Genomic DNA, 16984 nt, shown 5'->3' with positions numbered 1-16984 from the left:
AACCCTGTCAAGGACTTGAATCCCTGAGCTATGTTTCATGGCCTCCTTCTCTTTCCTAACTAAAACATTTACTTGTCTGTGGCAGCTACAGGGAAGAAAGCTTGAACAGATGCCTCACTATGAACGTTCTAGGAGCAAGGACTCCAGGGACAGAACCTCCTATACTGTTTAGCTAAGACTGGAATCCTCCTCTGACACAAGGACACTTAGACTGGAATAAGAGTCTTTTAATTCTGAGGTAAGTAGAGTAGTAGGATACAATTTATCCTTTCCAAAGCACCAGGCATCCATACAGGGTGTCCTGGGTTGCAATCCTAAAAATGCCTCTTTAGGAGTAAGCCCCATTAACTCAAATGGGACTTACTTCTGAACTGTTTGCATCTTAATTCACCAGCTACCTTACTATTTCCCTTTGCCTGAGGGTACAGCAAAGCAAGCAACACGCCCACCCAAAGTTCTGACATCTCTCCTGAGCATATTATCGAGTGCACAGTATTCATTTTTCTCCTACTGATTTGGTTTTCACGCTGTCAAAACTTGCGTATATCTTCTTCACTGAAACAATGCTACACTTACCTCCACCTGCTGATTAAAATTTAGCGAAGTATTCACAGTAGTAACATGAGGATAATACGGCCACACCTAAAGCGGGGAAAGTAGTTGAAAATAATAATTAGCTTAATCAAATAATAAAATTTATACCACATATGAAGGACTGTCAAGTACTAATTCTCCTTTATAGACACCAGACCAAGCCACTGTACTAAATAACAACACTGGGTGCACAACATACCCAAATCAAAGCTCCTTTAAGGCCAGGGTCCTGTATTTATATATATATAGCACATATGGCTGGATGCAACAATCCACAAGAAGAGGTTTGCATGTGGACTGGAACTTTCCCATTTCCTCCCTCCCACCGTAGCCCACCACACCCACAAAATGGTGTCCCTTGGATTGTGGGTGTGGGAGTCTGCAGCGAGAGGGGAAGAATAGCAAAGTGCCCCCATACTGCTGAAAATAGACTCCAACCCGCCCGCATCTTAGAAGGTGATGACATTGGATAGAAAGTATTACCTTTCCCCATAGGATATCACCGTTGTTAGGCCATCTGATGAAGACATTGTCTGCAAGACCTCTTCCATATGCTGGATAATTGGTTTCATTTCCTGAAATGGCTGGATCCTGAAACAGAGAACCATTTTTATACTTCAGTCTAAAAATTATGTCAGTTATGTTACCTACCTAGTTACACACATGCACGTGTGTACAGACTGATAGACAAACAGACATTGAAAGCAAAGATGTTGGAAGAAAAAAGAACATACTAACCAAAATGATGACAAATCGCATTCCATCTTTCTTCATTCTGTCAATCAGTGTTGGAAGGCCTGCAAAGTTGGGACTGAGAGTGAAGTCTAACTGCCGAACCATGTAATCAATGTCTGCATATTGTATATCCTGTGGAAAAGAGTCATGTTTGTATGTGTCTATATATCATACACAAATATCAACCTAACAAACTTTATTTGCAGTTTTCATTAAATAACTTAACAGACAAAGCAAAGGATACAAAAAGCTACTTAGGTTCTCATTTATCCTATGGATGTTTTTGTTTCTGGTCATATCACTGTTTTTGAAACTTTCATCAATTTTAAATGCAGTTTGTGTAGTGGCATGAAGAACCAGTTACTGGGGTGGGGGGAACCCAAATAGATAGCCCTCTTGGCTTCATGGAACTTGTCTCACACTTCATTGGATTGTACCATGTCAAAATAAAGATATCAAATAAACCTTCTCATTTCTTCATAGTAGCATGCAGTAATTATTACTGTTTACAGAAAATAGCAACCCTTGTTTCATTTATAGGGCTAACAGTACAATCCTAAGAAATCCTAATTCTTTCTAAATCTATTAGAGTCAATGGGCCTAGAAAAGTTAACTGTGCTTAAGAATGCACAGTAAGTTTTCTAAGACATTTAGACAACCATATAAGTACATCCCTGCCAGAATAAATGGACCATCAAGTATCCTGTTCCCAGTGGTGGATGGGTAGATGCTTTTCTAGGGAACTCACAAGCAGCCATAAAGGCCGAGAACCTTCTATCGTTGTTTGATTCCAGCAAATGTATTCAACAGTTTATTATCTCTGACCATGGACCATCTGTTTAGCTAATATGGCTAATAAACAGATCTCTTGAAAGTGCTCGTTTCGGCTTTCTCTGCTATGATGCCCTTTTGCCCCATGTTCCCCATCAGTGTAGCTATCAGCCTGGGAAGGGGATATACCATATCTCTGATTCTACAAACATCTCCTTAGAGACTCTGAGTCAGCAACCTTTGCTTCACGAGATGGTAATAACATAATAATAACTATACTGGATTAGCCTATTCGAAACTGACTCAGATTCCTAGAAAGGGGAATAGAAGTGGATTGCTGAATTTCAAGGAGAAATTCGGCAAAGAGCAATTAAGAGAATTCCACTTAACAACCCTACCCTATTGTTGCCCCTCCCATCACTGCACTGGTATTTAGAGAGTTTCTGCCTCTGAATGTGGAGCTTTTATTTAATCATCGTGGCTTATACGTAGCTACTGATGATCTTTCTCTCCCTGTATTTGTCTAATTTGCTTTTAAAGGTAACTAAACCAGTGGTTCTCACTGTATCCTGGGGCAGTGAGAACCAGGAGATATATACCAGGAGAACCAAACACAATACTTCTTCCCTGCAGCCAACAGTCTTGCAAATGTCAGTTAACCATTTGATTGCCTTTCATTTTTGATGGTGTTGCAACCATAATCATTTTTTAAATTTAAGCTCCCCCTTCTCCTTTTTTATTGTTAAGTCCTGTACTGTGAATTTAAGTGTGGTTTATTTTTGAACTTGCAGTGGTGGAATGAGTGTTTTTCCCTGGCCTTCCCACTGCACTGTTGAACTCAGGCAGGTTCTTAGCTCACCAGGCTCCTTTCTCCTTTCCTGTACGCTTTGTCTCTGGGCTTCCCTGCTCTTCCAGATCTTAGGCTCCCTCACAAATGATCAAAAATGTATATACATGGCTTGTATTCTGAAATTCCATTTGTAGTCAGTTTGGGTAAGAAAGTCCAGCTTCACATGTTTGTTTGTGGCTAACCTGCATTCCCTATAGTTATTTAACTCTGCCAGATCTAGGCTTGCTAGACCTCCTGCTGGTAAGCTGTAGGGTTGACAGGCCCCCGCTGGGAACTGGGGATCCCTTGCCCCCAACTGGTACTTCCTGATGCTGCTCAGCTGGTCGGTGGGAGAAAAAAGCGCAGAAATCTGGGGGGAAGCCAGGCAGTGTGGCAACACTAACATCACCTCCCTATGCACCCAGAAGAAATCAGGTGAAACCCTGGTATTTGGACAAAAAAACAATGTTTTGTCCAAATACCAAAAGAGTTCCAGTAGGTCCAGCAATGTGATTATGTCACTTCTGGGAATGAGGTCAGTGTGTCACCAGTGACATAATGATGTAACTGGTGAGCACCCTCAAAACCTGGTAAGTCTCCCATAAACAACGGTTGCCAGGGGGATCTGGCAACCCTAATGTTGCCTGCTGTTGCTCTGAGTGGAGGTAGGAGGGGAAAAAAAATAAAAACAGCGACCTCATTGACATTGTTGCATCACTTCAGAATACTGCCCAGAAATGACAAAAGGTAGTTCTAAGAATCACTGTTTCAAGCAATTCCTATAACTTCTCTTTGTTTCCTACAGGTTGTAACCAGAAGTGATGTGAAATCTGTGATATTAGAACTCCTTCCTGTGTCCCACCCTCAGCCCTCCCACTGATTACTAGGCTTGGTCTGGTGACTCTAGGCAGATCATTAAAATTTATGATTAAAGACACTTACATTGATTTGATATCTTTTAAGTGGAAAGAAGTATTTCTGACTCACTTTAAGTTTGGACAACTACCACTTTAGCATTTCAGTTTTTGTATTCTTTCATCATCATAGAATAACAGTAAAAAAACCCCGTTCTATTGGTCAGCTAAACCTGCATTTTACTCCTCCTCACTTCAAAACTGTATACTAAGGTATACATTAAATCAAGGTTTAACTGTAGACAATCAGGTAATTGCTATAATACATCACAGTAACGGTGAACTGTTACAAAACAATATCATCAGGATTCAACTTTTGAGACTCTTTACTTTAATATTCAGATTTCCTCGTCTGGACCCTGACCTTTTCCTTAATGCTTTGTGACTGGGACCATGATCTCACACCACTTAATCATAATTTTGTCATGCTATAGATATTTTATGCTTTTATATTGTATAGTATTGTCTAGATAGATGAAATATGATACCAAAACAAGAGTCACAGCTTCAAGCCACTTACATAGGGAATATTAGCTGCCTTCATTTTGTTATACAGATCAGAAATATCTGCATCACTTTTGTATCCATAGCGGCATAGCTGGAATCCCAGTCCCCAATATGGAGGCATGACTGGACGTCCAATGAGCTACAATATTAAAATGGGGGGGGGGGGGAAACCCAGATATTTTATTATATTATTCATATAGAACAAGAAACAAAATCACACTGGTTTTGGTAAAGGTGTTGTTTCCATCTTACTGCAGTGTATTCCTGAACCACTTGTTCCGGTGTTGGGCCCAAAACCATATAGAAATCCAAAATGCCTCCAACAGTACGGTAAGTCAAAGCAGGAGTTGGCTGCAATTTTACCTCTACCAATTAAAAAAAAAAAGTGAAATCAGGAAAGCATTTCCACCCATGGCCAACATTCCTATTCCATCTTTTCCATCCCATCTTTCCAGCAGTTTTTCTGGAGAAAGTCGTGCTTACTTTCTGAAGGATTTGGCAAAAGCCTTTCCCACTGGAAAATTAGAATTTTTCCCAATGATTGGAATATCTGCCAGTTTATGTAACGGCAGTAAATTGCATTTGGCTTTGTTTAGTAGCGCTTACTGAGCAAAGTCTCACAGGACAACAGTATCTTGGCCAAATGCAAGCAGCAGAAGTTTACCCCTAACCCAAGTGAATGCAATTGAAACAAGGGAAACAATGCAGATGCTTTTGGAACGACCTCAAGTTTGACAATAGGAGACCATCACCAGGTACCAGATGTTCTCCCACTCTGTCTGTTGACTGGGCTGGGGAAATTAAGTTGTGGTTCATGATGAGTATAGTTCCATAGTAATACAGACCGTGCCATTCATAAATACAAACCATTCAGGAAAATAAAAGGTAACCTACCCATTCCATTGCTATTCAACAAGAGAACTCCATGAGCATTTCCATCTTTTTCCAGGCCCATGTAAAAGGGGTGAACACCATACATATTTAATTGGTACTGTAAGCATGAAAGAAAAACACAATCTGTAAGACAATTTGTTTTCTTTGAATGTTCATATTAAAACTGAGTGCATGGATGTTTAACTACAGGTGCCATATCCTTCGCCATTTGCCTCCACTGCCCCTCCTTTTGCTCAACTTCACAGACTTGGAATCGCATTCCCTGCATCCCGGATTCTCTCTCCACTCCCACTTCTCCTTTTCCAATATTTTTCTCTCCATCCCAACCCCCAACCAGTCACTTGATCTTCCTTCCTTCAGGCTGGGCTTGCTTCCAGCCCCTCATCAGCTTTGTCCTTTCCTAGGCTTCTTTCCTTTCTTGCCTTCTTCAACCCTATACTCAACCCAGCCAAATGAGACCTGGTCTTGATGTGTCCTTCCTCAGAAGCCAAAACAATCCTGGAAAGGGCTCCCCTTCCTCTGTCTTTTACAGACAGAAACCAAGCCTGGAAGGCTGGCAAAAGAATATGGTTGCCTAGCTACTGTCACTGAGGTCATCCATTTCTTAAAGCTACAGGTACTCCTTTTATCATTTGTTTTTTTAAAAAAAACATTTTAAAAAAATATTTCAGATTTTTTTTGCAAACCTGTGGCATTTTACAGGTTTTAAAAAGATCTATCTCATCTGTTCAAGGATCCAGTCCCCAGATTTAAATATCTTTAGATTTGGCTGTGCTGAAAAATAGATAAATTGATAAAATATTACCAAACGTTTTCACAGACACTGAGTCTACAACCTTTTATAAAAAGTGCCCTCCTAAACAATTCCACTGTACTACCATCCTATTTTTCCCTTTAAAAAAATGCCTAACTTAAATATAAAATATACAATAATAAACCAAAGTCCTTATCATACACATTGTTAGGGCTAAATCCATCTTATTAATTGAGACTGGGAACAACCTTAAACTATGTACTTCAACTTCAGAGACTCCTTCAAGTATAAAAGTGAATGGTGGAAGTGGAATGCATGGAAGCTTCTGGACAGGAGACTTGAAAATTTTGCTTTAAGCATTTTGCCTGGTCAATGGAGAAATACTTTCATCTCTTGATCTTCAGGTTTCAATTCTCCAGTGCAAGCCACTGATTCCAGAGGCCATGACCTGGAGGATATGCTAGGGTTTGCCAGGTTCCTCGAACTTGAAATCAGAGGATGGAAGGGTTGGAGGGGACTTACCGTGTGCATGTGTACAGCATGTACAAGCTTTGGAGCACTTCCTTGTCATGCTGGGAATGACATCACTCCTGGCATGACACTGAAGTGGTGGGTCATGCACAGAGCTGATTTTATAAAAATCAGCCCCAAACATTAGATTGAGGACTAGGGGTGTGCAAAGGCACCCTGATTCATGTTTTCCGAATCTGAGAGGCCGATTCGGGTTTAGCAGAAACCCGAATCGCCCAGCTGATTCGGGTTTACCTATTCGGATTGATTCGGGTTGATTCGGGTTTTTTTCAATGGGAAAAGGCCTGGGGGAGGCATTTTCCCACCGAATCACCCCAAATTTGGTGGGGGCCTTCCACTAACTCCCCTCTAACAACCCCCCCAAGTTTCAGAACGATTGGACTTTGGGGGGCCATGTTATGGCCCCCCAAACCAGGTCCCCCTATCCTCGCCTTAAAAAAAAGCCATAGCTTTAGGTTGCTGCTGCTCATCTTCATTCATTTTTTCCTATGGGGAAAAAATGAAGAGGCAGGCTTCCTTTGCCAGGGGTGGCATTTTGCATGCAAAATGCCCCCCAACCCTCAGGGGCCCTTCTCCCACCTTTCCTCCCACCCCCCACCAAGGCTCAGCCTGCTCCCACTTGGGGGGGCATTTCATGTCCTCCCCAAGTAGGTGCTCTCAGCCCCCAAAGTCCACCCCTTACAGCCCCACACAAACCCAATTCCCCCCCAGCTGCCACACACAGACCCAAATCCCCACATTAGCCCCTCACAGACCCAAATCCACCCCCAGCAGCCCCACACCCATAACCCCAGGAACAGGCTGGCAAAGGCCAGCCCTCTCCCTTTGTTCCCTATGCTGGGAACTTCTAAACTCTCTTTCCCTGGGCAATTCTGCACAACCCAGGGGTGCCACAATGGTGGGCACACTTCTGAGTGCCAGCTGGTCCCTGTGAAAGAGCACCTGAACCACAGACACCCTCCCTCAAATTCCCCCACCACCTACAGAGATGGCTGGCCAGCCAGCCCCATTGTTCCCTATGATGGGAACCAACTGCACAACAAAGAATAAAACACGAACAACACAAAATAAAGTTTTTTAAAAATTATTTTCTCCCTTTCAAAGTACAAGTAGGCAAAGCATTATGACACATTACACCAGCAGTCCCCCACACAGAAAAATAACACAACTCACTTAACATCAGAGAATCACAAAAGCACAATTCCTGTCAAAAACACTTTATTTCTTGAACAGCTTTAGGTTACACAGCAGGGGGGCACACCAAAGGGCATTCCAGCATTCCACCTCACAAAAATAACACAACTCACTTCACATCAGAGAATCACCCAAACACAATTGCTGTCAAAAACAGTTAAGTGGGTTGTATTATTTTGTGTAGTACACTGCTATCATGCTCTGTTGTGCCCTCCTACTGTGTAACCTAAAGCTGTGTGTATTACCCATTTCAACAAGATACTTCTTGGAAATTCCTGAGATGCGGGCTTTGTGTTTATGGATTTTGTTTTCTACATTGTAAGACAGAGTTGGTACTCTTTATAGACAACTAGCCATCTCAGATTGAATCCCTTGTATACACACTTTGTTCGTCTTGAAATTATAAGTCGATAATTCACCAAGAAAGTGATACTCACTCCAGGAGGCTGATCCCTTGCAAACATTCCCCAAGTTTTCCAGTCCATCTCTTGTCGGAACTGTTTATGTTCTGTTTCACCAAACCCATACACATATTCTGAAGGCAGACGAGTTGAAATCTGAATGAACATGTCACTGAAGATGAAGCCAGGTAATTGGGAATCCCAACTACAATAGGAGGATTGTCATCAGAGACAAAATAAATGCAAACATGAAAAGAATAAAGGGGAAAATGGTATTAATATGTGAGACCCTAGAATGATAAGAAGGCTGATAAGAAGCAGCCAGCACTAGTTTTCTTAATTTTACTTATCTGTCCAGTAGGATTACTGGATCATTTTAACTATCTATACAGGACTAGAGATGGGCACGGACAGTAATATGAACCAAAAAAAGAAGCCATGAACAGCCCAATCTGCTGCTTGTGAACAAGCTGTTTGTGAGGCCCCATTCTAAACGAACAAGTGGTCATTGCAAGCCTCATTTGTTGCTATTTGTTGCTGTTCATCAAGCCATACAATCTGGCACCTGCAATCAATTCCCTTTGCAACTTAGGCAGTGATTGTCTGAACTCTGTCTGAACTCCTGCTGTTGTCCTGGAAACCCCAATCTAAGCCCAATTTAGCTTGATAGGCAGGTCTTCCTTTCAAGTGTGGAGCTCCAAATTTGTTACAAGGGAGGCTCTGGTTTTGCGGACAGTGCAGAGGGAAAGACAGTTGCTGTTGGCATTTTGATAGAGAGAGTGCATTGGAGCTTGAATTTTCTTTGTGTGTGGTGGAATTGGGATCTACCCCTTCAAGTTCCAGAGCTGCTGCCAGGTTCTGGGGCCAAGCTATTCTTTTTTTATTTCATAAAGATGTGAATCTTTTTGAAGGTACAGATAAGACGCAGAATGTTCTGGCCCCTTGGTGGAGAAGGGGAATGAAGAAAAAGGGATCACTAAGATTGCAGTGTTCAATACATAACATAGCTACAACAGTTGCACATTTATGGCCTCACTTGGTGGTCTATTCCAATTAAGTTTTACCCATATAAGAGGTAAATCCTACCCTCTAATGCCAGCTGCAAACGGAAACCCCTTCACAAAATGTTGATATTAAAGGTTGATATCAGATCCCCCATGAGGTGGATCCAGAAGTTTTCCCCCATTGAGATAACTGCACTAACACTAACAGAAGGACATTCCCATTGGCAGAGGACAGGGGCTGATTCCCCCTCTCGCTGCAGATCCCCCATGGTAAATTCTAAAATTTTATGTAAAATATTCATCTATCAAGTTTCTCCTGTGCACTCCAGGACCCAAGACGGATGTGTTTATGAGATTTCCCAGATCCTCCAGAAGCAGAATTTGGGAGGGTCTCTATGAACTGCAGAAAGGGGGGGGGAGCAAAGGAAAGTCCCATTCTATGAGCTTTGCTGTGCTGCTGTCAGTGCTTTGGATCCACGCCTAGATCCTTAGGTTTCACTGACACAGGTTTCTTTATGATCACTGCAATACCTTTCGAATAGCACATATCATCTCCCATTTTTCTTCCATCCTAGGCCCCCCTTGCTTCCTGTATTGTGCTGTAACAAGTACTGGGAACGGCTATGAGCACAGTTCTTTTGCTATGTCCATATGATAACTTGAGCTAGGTCAAAATTCCTTAGAAATCCTACCTTCATTATGTCATTTTGTAGCTGTAGGGCCCAGTTCAAAATATTCATTTTCTGTTATTAGACCATAACTGAATTAAGATTTCATAACAAATACCACATGGTTTCCAGAAGAAAAAGAGAGCAAACATTTGTTGGGTAATCCAGGACAGTACAGTTTGGTGTAGTGGTTAAGAGCGCAGGACTCTAATCTGGAGAGCTGGATTTGATTCCTCATTTCTGCACTTGAAGCCAACTGGGTGACCTTGGGCTAGTCACAGTTCTCTGGAGCTCTCTCAACCCCACCGAGCTCACAGGATGTTTTGTTGTGGGGATAATGAAGACATACTTTGTAAACCACTCTGAGTGGGAATTAAATTGTCCTGAAGGGCGGTATATAAATCAAATATTATTACTATTATTATTATTATTATTATTATTATTATTAGTGTTTTTACATTTTCACTTGTTTAAATTATTATTACACTGATCTATGGCAGTCAGAATAACCCTTTCTTGGACCTTCCCTAGAGAATTATGCATTCATGACGAAAGGATAATGAAGGTCAAGAGAGCCAGGAACTTAAAGTAGAAGATTATATAGTATTCCTAGAATTAAAACCATGAATACTGCCAAATGTATGATGAGTTCATATAGCTGTAGTATCACTGCTATCTAACATTCCTTTGTAAGGAACATTGCCAACTGATCAAAGTTTTGGGAAAGCTTGTAACAAAGATTAAGTCCAAACTGCTGATTAGCTACGACAAACAGCAAGAATCCCATAAGTATTGTACTAATCCCTGGATTTCTAACAATTCTCAAAACAGTAGGAAAGGGGTGTGGAAAACTTACACTTTTTTCTTATTATTGATGAATTCTCAAATGGGAAAAACCCAATCAGTAATCTTTTCAAATTCAAAGCAATGATGGTGTTGAAAGGACAAGCTGTAGTGCATCTGTGGTGTTCTTCTCTGCTTAATAGAGTGTTAATCTTGATGCTGTCTGAACATTTGAGATGACAGGTACATAAAGGAGAAGCTAAACTGAGCTTAGCTTCTTGTCTGCTGATACTCAAAGAAGTAGGGCCCATTCACAAAGCATTTGCACAAAAACCTTGAAGCGGAACAGGAACATTTTTAGAGGTTCTAATCTGTGGAAGTGATATCAGTTGAATTCGCCCATTCTCTGAATTCATACATTAAAAAACCCTATTTAGTGAACATTGCAAACTTTTCTAGAGGTACCCAGAGACTCCTGCCTCCATATGCCATCAAATCCTGTAGATTTTCTCCCCGTCCCTATCTCCACAGTCTTAAATTCCAAAAGCTAATATATTGTAGCAAAGATCTAAAGATTTCTGCCACAGATATTTCAAAATGAACTGAACAGATATATGGATACCTGACCTCAAGTCCCCCAAGCCATGTAAAACAATGTGACAAATGTGGTCTATGGCTAAGTTTTCACCTTCAAATCTAAACGGAGCAGCCAACTTCACTGCTATGCTTTATCATCCCCACATCAATGTTTCAGATTAAGTACCTAGTCACTAAAGTGTGCACTTGGGAATGGCTGTCAACGATGAGATGTGGGCTTTCTGCCCTCGTCCTCAGGCCTGCTTCTGAGTGATTAAGAGGGTCAGTACTTAGATATTAGCAGAGCTTGTAAAAGGAGATCAAATCTTGGCACCCCATTATTTTTTCATTTAGGCACCTCTGAAGTTTCACTGTGATTTTGTGCTCTGGGTATTCAGACAAGACCAGATTAAGTGTCACTTTCTAGTCCCCTACTCATCCATCCAAGTTTGATTAAGTATAATCCCCACTTCATTGCTATGCATATGACAAATAAAAAATAGAAAATGAGAATTTTCCAGTTCTAAATTATAAGTACATTTAAAGTTATAAAGGGGGTGAGCTCTTACTCCTAATAGGGATGTGTTTCCTTAGAGGCCATGTCTAATGTCTCTTCTGAGAGACATCACATAGGATCCAAAGAACTACACTGAGAGCTGTGCACATAGAAAGGAGCTTTGGATTTATGTTTCTTGAGCATCTGTCCTCAATAATGCATCAAAAACTGGTGGGAGTTTCCAAAGCAGTTTGTGATTTAGCAAGGGAGTCATCTATTTAAAAGGAAAGTAAAGTTGCAATTTCATTGAGTGCACCAACACGCATACAAAAAATTCCATTAGCACACAGATCTTTGGGTGATCTATGCCATAAATGTCAGTCCTGTGTATAGCTATGTTGCCAAGAGTCCACTGATTGAGAATGAGATTTAAGTAACCTAACTGTGCAAAAGTGCTCTCTGGAGTACTTTCACAAACTTAAAGCTAATGACATTTAGGAGGAAATATTGAGTTCTGAAACCCAGGCTCTCTTCTGGTGAGAGTATTTATGGGTGAACATGAGGTAATTGATCCTTGTCCTGAACTTTTGTTGGGCAAATGCCCCTCTCCAACAATTTCTCTTCTCCCCCAGCCAGACTCCCAAAAAGAATTTTAGCTGAGGAGAAAAGATGTAGAGAGATCATTCTGGAGATGTATTTAGATGAGAGGCTGGAAGGAGTAAAGCACCCCTTTTGATCACCCACAATTCTCCCCTATAAATGTCCTCTCCATTCCTGCATTTGGCTGCATCTGACGAAGAGAGCAGACTAACACGGCTAACTCTTCTGGATCTATTCCTTCATTTGGTTAATTTTCATCCCTACACTATTCCTGAAGGTTCCCCCTTACATATAAGAGCTCGTGGGTTATAATGGGGATGGGTGGGATGGGGCGAGGAAGTTCCATTCTGCTGGGAAAACTGCCTTTTAAAAAGGAAGATGACCTTTGGATTCAGTCTGTAGAAGATGCAATACTTTACTGATAACAGCAAGAAGTTTACATACATCTACGTTAGTATTTGAGGCATGGCCACTTAGCAATATATAGAGTGAAGACTTGTATTACAATTTTGACTCAATGAAAGAACTGAGAAGCTGCCATTTCTATACAACAAAACAAGAAGGTCTCTACTAGAGGTGGTCACAGACTGGAAAACTGACCAAAATTTTGCATGGATCCAGCCAGTTTGGCATTTGCAAATCAGTGGGTTGTGGGAGACCCGTTTTCCATGGACCCATGGACTTTTTGCCAGTCTGTTGGTCCATAGTCCATTAAAGTTTCCCGGCACTGCTGAGAAGTGGCATGCTTTAATATTTAAATCCCCCTTTGCTCCAGCTGACTGGCAGCCCACCAGTCAGCTGGAGTGGGGAGGGTTAAAGCACTCCTGGCACTGGCCAGGACTGCCAATCGGTTGGTTCACAAACCAGGCGGATAGTGAAAAATTCATGGTCCATGGGTCTGTGAAACACCATGGACCCACGGCCCATGGTTTTTTCCCGGTCCGTGCCCACCTCTGGTCTCTGCCTTATATCCAAAAGGGCTGTTTCTGTGATTGTTATTTTAAATTTCAGTGTAAGGCAGTTATTAGGCAATTGTCAGTCACTGGAAAAATGAATAACCATATACCATCCCATAGGAAGAAATAGATTAGTATGCATTTCATTAAAAAAAACACATTTAGGTAAGACTGAAGTGAAAGACCAATAATTAAACTGTCTATATTTTGATCACTTTTATGACTGGGTAACATAGAAGCCTCTAGATGTGTAAATTTAATGTGATCACCATGTGCCAAGACTCATGAGAGCTGGCCTACAATTAGTTTGTTTAGAAGACAAAATCCAGAAAAAAAATTCTCTGCCTTCAAAAATGTTGCATGCAATTTGTATAACGGAAAGAAGCAATGGAAACAAAAGTTCTTGATGAAGTAGACTGTGTATTCTATACTGACTTCTTTGCAGTAGCAGTGTAGTCCTAAGCAGACACACCCTTCTGAAACCATTAACTTAAATAGTTTAGGGCCAAACTACATGATACATCTGACATGTACTGGGTCATGGATGCATGACTGAACTTACAGTGAAATCCTAAGCAGAGCTTACTCCAGTTTCAATGAGCTTAGACTGGAGTAACTCTGCTTAGGATTTCACTGATAGTTCCAGTCAGTCATACATTGGGGGAACTCACCTTAAAAAGCACGTGTTCACTCGGTGCTGTGAAGGAGTGCTGCAAGGGGATAAGGAGCGTTTTGTTTCCCTCCTACCCCACTTTCACCAGTGGAAAGGGTAGGGGGGGGGGTTGTCCCTTTTCTCTGGCTTCACGTGTCTTTCCTAGGGCACATTAAGCTAGAGAAAAGTGGCAAAAGCCCCCCCCAGTACTTTTTCCATTGGCAAAAGCAAAGTGGGAGGGAGACTGGAAGTTTTATAGGGTATATAAGATGTGAGGTGGGAAATACAACACAGCTTGGTTGTTTTCAAGACATGCTCCATGAAAAATAAGAGCTTATATTAAAACAATGGGAACTTCTTAACTTGTGGAACGACTACCTTGATATGCCTAAGAATCAAAATGTTAAAGCTAATGACGAGCAATATTGATTTTAGATAAAATGAAACCTGATCAATCTTAGATGATTGTGTGAATGTGTTAAAAATATCCATAAGATCATATCTGAGAGAAACCATTCTTCTAACGTAAAAATAATGCTTTGAGCAACATGGATAATTTTTGTCATTGCATATTATCTCTTATATAAAACTTCCACTTACAGGACTGTCCCAGTGCTTCTGCGCCGAACTTGGATACCAAATGGGTTGTTCTGAATCGACACATCATAGAGACGATTCATGGGATCACTTGCAGGAGTGCTGGGGAGATTCAGAGGGACTGGAACCTCATATCTGGGGTTACTGTAGTCATAAATCTGCACAGGAAAAAGAAATAAGTTTATCACATAATCCCAGAATATATACTCCAAGTTTGCATTATGTAGTAGTTTCGCTCATATTAATTATGGAAAATCTATATTAAAATGTCATACTTCTATAGCAAGATGGTAGCTGAGAAAGTACAAGACCGTCTCCTATTAGCTATAATAATTGGATCACTATTCTGCAAGCTAAAGAATAACATGATAGCTCTAGTTTGGTAATGCTGCTGAGATTTAATATCTCTCTTAAATTGTAGCAAACTGAACATAGCCATCTGCTGTGTACTGTGGCTTCCAGGTGCTTTGCAAATTTCCTATTTTTGTATCTCCATGCCAGCAGTAAAAGACTGAGCCTCTGATGGACTGCTGTGTGTGGCTGGTAGAATTCATTCAAGGTGGGTCATAAGCTGTGCAGGTCTCTTACGGGAGTATGGGGTCCATGCACATAACTTCCTTTGTTCCCTTGTTATTGAATTAGAGGAATGACTATGTACCGTGAGAGTCTGGTGGGGATATCTTTAAAGACAGCTGCTCCCCAGCCATGTTTCTGTTCCCCATAGAAAACAGCAGCCCTGAAAATATGGAGAGTGGAAAAATACCCCCAAAACTGAATCACAAACCCTACACCTACATTATTACTTGCTGAAAAAAAATCACTCCCAAACTGCAGATCTGAAACCGCAACAAAAAGTGTTCTAGATGCACACATGAACAGCCATTCCCTCCCTCTTCAGCTCTTCTCCCTACATTGTGTTTTCCCCAGCCCCCATTTTTCCCTCTCTCAAGCCTGCTTCTGTCACTATGCTTACTCTGACTCCTGCCTTTCCTCCATCACCCATCTAGGGTTGTCAAATCTGGCTTGGGGAATTCCTGAAGATTTGGGGACAGTGCCTGAGGCGGGAGCTTAACAGGGTTGTGTGACACCACAGAGGTCATCCTCCAAAGCTCTCATTTTCTTCAGGGAAATTGATGCCTATACTCTGGAGAAGTTGTAATTCAGAGAGAATTCCGAACTGGAGACTAATAGTCCTTGGCAGCATTGACTGCCTTTGTTGTCTCTTGGTGTCATCCTTCCATCCTGCTCCATTTTCTCCCTCATCTTTTTGTCACTGGGTGTCACCTTTCCCTTTCCCCAGCAGTCCTTCCTTCCCTGCTTGTAGTTCCTGTGATCTGACTTTCTTCATCTCTTCTGTCCACTTTCTCTACCCTCTCATCTTTTCCTGAATTTGACTGTTTTGTTGGGTTGTCTGGGCAAACCAAAAACAGCTGCTGAAATCTTGGAAGGAGTTGTCACTAGGAATGTTCAAACACCTGCTGGTTAGACTCACACACCCTGTTCACCAGTGGTGAATAGGCAGCCAATTACTCAACAAGCTGTTCACAACCTCTTTACCTCTATTCCCAGAAAAAGGCTACTTTCCGCTATCAGAACCCAATTGCCAGTTGATGAGGCAGGGATTCAGCTTATGCTCTCCGAAGGGATCATCTAGAAGTCAGGTTCTTCTGATCTCCCTTCCTGGAAAGTGTGCTGTGTCATAGCCTTGCTGAGCTGTAGCAGATTTGGGAGCCCATCTGATGCCCTTTCACTTCTTCTCACCCCCAAAAGTTTTTACTATAGCCCCCATCACACATAGATTTTGTCTGTACAAGTCCCAGGGTCCCCAATATAGCATTTCTTGATGATAATTGTGATCCCCTGGTTCCTTTTCACCAGCTGAAAAGCTGTTGGATCCAAACTAATTTGTTTACAGTAATTTCAATGAATTTACCTTAAATTGAAGCATGTTGTTCTCATGATATTTCACCTCCAAGCGAAGTGTGTTAATTGGTGATGTTGTAGCTTTAGAGTGTCTAGCAGATGCACCATTTCTCCCAAGGTTTGCCTCTAAACCAGAAGATGAGTATAGAACTTGGTTGACAGTATAACCATAGCCAGGAGGGTAGTAACAAAATGGAATTCCTGGAGTAGTTTCCTGAAAAAAAAGGAGGGAGGTTATGACTGGGGAAGGCAATGGCAAACCACCCCATAAAAAGTCTGCCAAGAAGACGTCATGATGCAATGCGACATCCCCCCATGGGTCAGTAATGACTTGGTACTTGCACAAGGGACTACCTTTACCTTTATCTTTTTATGTGAAAATATAGCATAGGATTTTGAAAACAGATTAACAAATTAATTTAAGGAGTTTATCAACATCCAACATTTACTAGCGATGGGCTATCTACCCACATATGCACCTCAACTGATAATTGTCTATTTCCCACAGAAGTTTGGAGAGACCAAACACAAGAGAATTCACCCAGAATTCTCCCTACCAGTACCTTTCCTAAGGAAATATTTTGGGGGATCAGCAGACACAAGGG

At 41.5% G+C, this 16984-nt stretch overlaps 1 protein-coding gene across 1 annotated transcript in view; it reads right to left on the bottom strand.

Moving 5' to 3' along the window:
• Window positions 1-16984, bottom strand: part of SI (sucrase-isomaltase) — a 178856-nt gene that overhangs the window by 82819 nt on the left and 79053 nt on the right. The window contains exons 26-34 of the mRNA XM_054982800.1: window positions 16390-16593; window positions 14460-14614; window positions 8161-8329; window positions 5245-5341; window positions 4603-4715; window positions 4364-4489; window positions 1333-1461; window positions 1078-1185; window positions 577-642 (exon numbers count right to left, since the gene is read on the bottom strand). Coding sequence (XP_054838775.1) covers window positions 577-642; window positions 1078-1185; window positions 1333-1461; window positions 4364-4489; window positions 4603-4715; window positions 5245-5341; window positions 8161-8329; window positions 14460-14614; window positions 16390-16593 — 1167 coding nt within the window. The remainder of the gene's footprint in view (window positions 1-576; window positions 643-1077; window positions 1186-1332; window positions 1462-4363; window positions 4490-4602; window positions 4716-5244; window positions 5342-8160; window positions 8330-14459; window positions 14615-16389; window positions 16594-16984) is intronic.

Source organism: Eublepharis macularius, chromosome 6 (assembly GCF_028583425.1).
Source record: "Eublepharis macularius isolate TG4126 chromosome 6, MPM_Emac_v1.0, whole genome shotgun sequence".
Taxonomy (NCBI): Eukaryota; Metazoa; Chordata; class Lepidosauria; order Squamata; family Eublepharidae; genus Eublepharis; species Eublepharis macularius.
This window is presented reverse-complemented; position numbering and strand designations above follow the sequence as displayed.